The sequence below is a fragment of the Triticum aestivum genome, chromosome 1A, assembly GCF_018294505.1.
Source record: "Triticum aestivum cultivar Chinese Spring chromosome 1A, IWGSC CS RefSeq v2.1, whole genome shotgun sequence".
Taxonomy (NCBI): Eukaryota; Viridiplantae; Streptophyta; class Magnoliopsida; order Poales; family Poaceae; genus Triticum; species Triticum aestivum.
In genome coordinates this window covers 88,519,468-88,525,124 of record NC_057794.1, presented here as the reverse complement: position 1 = coordinate 88,525,124, position 5,657 = coordinate 88,519,468, and the positions used below count along the sequence as shown (strand labels likewise).

Sequence of the window (5,657 nt, the reverse complement as noted above, 5' to 3'; positions counted from 1 at the left end):
TACGAGTCCAAAGGTCATCTCACATTGCACTCTTCTTACAAGCTAGGGTTTGTTCATAGATAACCTGGTACAATTTTTTTTCCGCCGAAGGAATCTGTAGAAGTTGACGAAATGTCTATATATATTTTATAGTTTTTTTATCAAGACATTCATAGATATGCCCCTGTGAGATTAGGTGTTAAGGGCAAGGTCACGGAAAAATAGATGTGTTACAAGTAAAATAGAGCTAATAGTCAAGTACACAAGCACCAGATAAATAACTAGCGTGAAATAAATAAATCGCTTATGTGGCAAATAAACTTACAAATACAACTTACATCACACGTCCAGAAAAATCATACTACATCAATAATTCATCTTGCAAAGGGGCCAATTTCTCATCACTTCAATCATACATTTTTTTTCAAGTTGTTGCCAGCTCCTCCATTCACTATTGTAATTTTATTTGCCTCAAGCATTTCCTAAGGAGATGTAGGGGTCCATCATCCACTGCATGCTCCAGTGGTTGTTAACATTCTTGTAGGTCCAGTAAGCCCATCCAAATGTGGCTTTCCGATACACAGCCATCTGCGCATTTGCAAACCGTTGGAAGTCCTCTTTTGTTGCATCCTTTACCTGCCACTCAGCCACCCATTCACCTATACAAAACAAGACATGCATCAATTATTTTGGACCTAGGTTTCAATTGGGACACTAAAGTTCAGCCTGGAACCTTTATCAAAGGATAATCTAACTGTCACAAACTTACCAACAAATGTGAGAGGGCCATCTGGCCTATTTATAGCGTTGATTTCACTGGCGATGAAGTTGTTGAAATAATCAATGTTATCCTGCACAGTGAAACTATCAAACTTTTTATCGAACAACGCATAGTAGTGCATGTCGAGGACGACCCTGTCGAACTGTGAGGCAAAGTCGAGGAGCTCCAACGAAAATCCTGAAAGACGGTTGGACATGATCACATAGGCTGTAAGTGAGTGCCTCCTAACGGCATTGTAGCCTTGTTGGTAGTATGTTTTCAGGCTATCTAAGGACACGCCGGGAGCAACCGGCTCATTCATCAACTCCACGGCCAGGAGCCTTGATCTCTTGGCGTACCTGTATGTACGTCAAATGCAATGAAGGATAGCAAGGTGATCGAATTACATGGCTTCTTTGCGCGATCTAATACATGAAAACAATAATTTATTAAGTAAAAAATATAGTAACGGATTGTTAGACAAATACCTTGCGGCGAGGAAATCAATGACTTGCACAGTTTGCACGATTTGGGAGTCTCCCCATGTCTGCGAGCCATCCCTACCACCGCTATGCGCGTCGGGGTTCTGCGACCCAGGTGCGGCATGCAAGTCTATTATCACGTGAATGTTGTGCCTCCTATACATGGGTTAAAAAACATATAAAAAAGTTCAATGAAGACATTCTAGTTTGTTAAAGACTACACATGTATGTATGTACGTACTCTGCCCATGTGAACGCGATGTCCAATGCTTGGAGAGAGCCTCCCACGAATGGAGCTGGAGGGTTGGGGTCGCTGGCGATCCACCATCCCACAGGGATCCTCACCGCGTTCAGACTGTTTGCTGCCATGAACGCGAAATCGGTTTCCACGATATATGTGCTCCAGTGGTTCTGCCAAACATATATATGGAGTTAACGAAATTGAATTGCCAAAAATGATTGACACTTATATTTCGTGTTTAAGAAAATTCTACACCAAGATCAGTTGAACTTTCTGCCATCCTAATATATAAACTAGCTTTAATGTCTCTATCCTATATCTCAGAAAATTATGGAGAAAATTAAGATATCTTTCAGCATACATACATTCATGACTTGTGTAGCCATATCTTTGCCGTAGCCATTGCAAATCTGGTACTCCCCTTGTGGCCCGTTGACTATGTTCACTGCAAACACGGACGGATCATTGTCTCCCCAGGTCGTGCTCTCGCCGAAGTTGGCCGTCACCGAGCCATCTTTATTTGCCTGACGTGCCAGCCATGGAACATAGTGATGACTCATAGATGTTTAATCATGAACGATTGTGATTGTAAACTTTATTAGTCATAGTCAAAGTAACTTTTCTTGCTTGCTATGTCTGTCTGATTTTTCATACAATCAATAGTCTAACCTCGAAACATATAAAATACTACTACTGAGTGGAATATTAATTTACTAATTACCTGCAAGAAGGACCCATTTGATGCTCTGATCCTCATTCTATTCTTGTCGCCGTAGCTGCGCACTAGCTGAAACGTCTCAGTCTGCCCCGGCGCGGAGGCCGTGGCCACCACGTTAACACCGGAGACGGTCACAAACTGGTTGTTGGACACCTTGAAGTTGAAGGTGTTGTGGTTGATCCGCCAGAGCTTGAAGCTCTCCCAGCCGGAAGCCGAGGGACGGTTGGCGACCAACGCTGCGCCGCCGCCATTCTCGGCAGCCACGAACGCGTTCTGCGTCACGGACTTGAACTGCAGCTGTGTGCCATCCTGCTCCATCGATCAACCGAGATAAATTAAGAAAGAGGATGAGCGCCTGGCCTAAATTCAACCCACAAGGAGGAAACATTATCAAGGTTAACTCATTACCAGGAGATCTTTGTTGGGGATGCCATCGAAGATGGAGGGCACCCAATTGACTATAGTCACTACAAACACAGACGGATCATCGTCTCCCCAGGTCGTGCTCTCGCCAAAGTTTGCCGTCATCGAACCATCTTTATTTGCCTGCATTGTCAGCAAAGGAACATATTGATGACTCGTAGTTGTTTAATTAGGAACAATAAGTACCCTTCCATGCAACTTGCGGTTGTAAACTCTCGTACTTGTCATAGAGGGTGTTTGTTTCCAGGGACTTATTGGTCTAGGGACTTAAATAAGTCCCTATAAGTCCCATCTAAACCAAACATGAGGGACTTATAGGGACTTAAGGTGGGTATTTGAGACTTATAAAATAAGACTCTCAAGGAGGGACTTATAGTTGTAATATGGTCTTATAGAAACTTATAAGTCTCGGGAACCAAACAGGTGAAGACTTTTTAGGGACTTGGGACTAAAAAAAGTCCTAAGACTTATGAATCAAACAGGGCCATAGTCATTCACGATAAAGGAGCTTCTCCTGCTTATCCGTGGGACAATCAATAGCGACGCCGCGGACATACAGGGTATGCAAGTATGCCCCGGCATACCCCGCGTGAGGCGTCCAGCTTAGCGATTTGATCTTAGCTGGTACGGTCGCTATCGTCCTAGGACTCATGCATCAGTGATTTTAGGAGTATTTGACAAAAAATTATCATATTAAGGGTTGCCATTCCACAAAACTATCATATTCAAAAAAGTGACTGATAACTATCAAAAATTTCTAATTTTATGACTAAAAGCTATCATTTTTGAAAAATGGTCAGTTTAGACGATTTAAACACGTTTATGACATGCGGGACCCATCGTCAGGGCTGATGTGGCGGCAAAGTCAACTTTGTTTATTTTGACCGTTAGGTTGATCGTTATTACAAATGAGGCTCACCTGTCAGCATCACTCTTCTTCTTCCTACTCTCTCTGGCATTTCCTCAAACACCTCGTGTGCACTCGCAAGGCACTTCTGTCGTCCTCAACTGCCGGCGCCACCGGCATGCACGAACCAACCTAGCTAGTATTTGCACGAACCTACTCCCTCCGTTCCGAATTACTTGTCTTGGTTTTGTCTAGATACGAATGTATCTAGACTCATTTTAGTGCAAGATATCTCTATATCTAGACAAGTCTAAGACAAATAATTCGGAACGGAGGGAATACAAAGCACGAGCACGCTCAAGCATTGGCCAACTAAATTATTGTTCAAAGAATTAAACGGCAATGCACGTGCACGCTCAAGCATCGACCTTGGTCCGAGCTACCACATGAGCTCCTGGCGCTCTTCGTCGCCTGCCTCACGTCCTCCGTGCAGGTGCATCCGACACGCGAGGCCGCGGTGCCGGATGCCGCCAAGCTCGCGCGCCTCGTCGAGGAGCTGCAAGAGCGACAGTCCCGCCTACGCACCGAGTTGCTTGAGCACGTACCGACGGCTTTGGAGGAAATTCCGTCAGCTTCGGCGGCCGTTTCCACAGCTCCAACAGTCTTGGTTGCCCCGCCGTTCCAGTGCCCAACCAACGCCAGTGACGTACTGCGCCGGGGCGTCGCCATGGAGGAGTTCGGAGCTCAAGCCCCAATGCACACGAGGTGTTTGAGGAAATGCCAGAGAGACGAGGAAGAAGAAGAGTGATGCTGACAGGTGGGCCCCATTTGTAATAACGGTCAACTTAACGGTCAAAATAAACAGAGTTGACTTTGCCGCCACATCAGCCCTGACAAGTGGGTCCCGCATGTCATAAACGTGTTTAAATCGTCTAAACTGACCATTTTTCAAAAGTGGTAGTTTTTAGTCATAAAATTAGAAATTTTTAGTAGTTATCAGTCACTTTTTTGAATGTGATAGTTCTGTGAGACGGCAACTCTTAGTGTGGTAGTTTTTTGTCAAATACTCGTGATTTTAGTATTAAGTTACTTACCTGCAAGAAGGACCCATTCGGTGCTCTGATCCTCATCCTATTTTTGTCAACGTCGTTGCGCAGTAGCTGGAACATCTCTGTCTTCCCGGCCATGGCGGCCGTGGCCACCGCGTTAACACCGGCGATGGTAACGAATTGGTCATTGAACACCTTGAAGTTGAACGTGTTCGTGTCGATTCGCCCGAGCTTGAAGGACTCCCAGCCGAAGGCCGAGGCCCGGTTGGCGACCAATGCCGCCCCGCCGCCATTCTCGGCGGCTATGAACGCATTCTGCGTGACGGACCTGAACTGCAGCTGCGTGTCATCCTGCTCCATCGATCGACCATGAGCATGGCATTAATTCTACACGGACGACGAACGAAACAGCTTGGTGAATTCATTACCCGCAGATCGTTGTTAGGGATGCCGTCGAAGAGGGAGGGCAGGATCCAGCCCTCTGTGACGAGCCAGCCGCCGAGATTGGCTGCCCGGACGAGGGGAACAGGAGAAGCCGGGTTGGGGGGCTGGACGGCCATGAGAATATATCACAGGAGGACGAGGAGGAGGCACATGCAAGAGCTCCTCGTTATTTTGGCTGTGTCGTGTGGAGTTCTGGCTAGTCTGGTGGTCTCGCTTAAATAGGCGATAGATCAAGTGGATCAGCCAACAGAATATCAGAACCAGCGATCAACTGAAATCAGGGAAGCAACTTGAAGATATCGTGTGATGTGCGCCAAACTTGAAGATATAGTTTGCCAGTATGTCACTGTTGTCGCCAACCTTGAATTGACGTTGGAGCCAATGTACATCCCCGCCGTGTTAACGGGTAAAAGAATGAGTCGCACTCCGTGGTCACAAATGTGATGCCAGGAATCGTGCAAAACCTGGCTTCCGCCAAACCATCTTCTTCTCTCCGGTTTGCGGCACACCTTATTTCCAACAATATAAAGACAACAACCTGCACGGGGTTAATTCATTAAACTTGTTTGTTCTTTTTGGAGCTGAACTGTGGGTTTCCCACTGCATATTTTAAATAAATTATGGAAGGCGTAAGAATACAAGTACCATTGGCCAGTGATAGTTTAAGGGAATCTAATCTTGGCATTAACAACACATTGCACTGAACGAACCAGT

General features: G+C 45.8%; 1 protein-coding gene across 1 annotated transcript; it reads right to left on the bottom strand.

Moving 5' to 3' along the window:
* Window positions 1–253: 253 nt before the first annotated feature.
* Window positions 254–5,175, bottom strand: LOC123191436 (probable glucan endo-1,6-beta-glucosidase B). Its single transcript, XM_044604176.1, has 9 exons — window positions 4,928–5,175; window positions 4,545–4,850; window positions 2,589–2,726; window positions 2,184–2,489; window positions 1,828–1,986; window positions 1,463–1,632; window positions 1,228–1,377; window positions 749–1,098; window positions 254–638 (listed from the first exon to the last, which is right to left on the bottom strand). Exons 1-9 carry the CDS (start codon window positions 5,057–5,059, stop codon window positions 451–453), a joined length of 1,899 nt encoding a protein of 632 aa, XP_044460111.1. The 5' UTR covers window positions 5,060–5,175; the 3' UTR covers window positions 254–450.
* Between the last annotated feature and the right edge of the window lie 482 nt (window positions 5,176–5,657).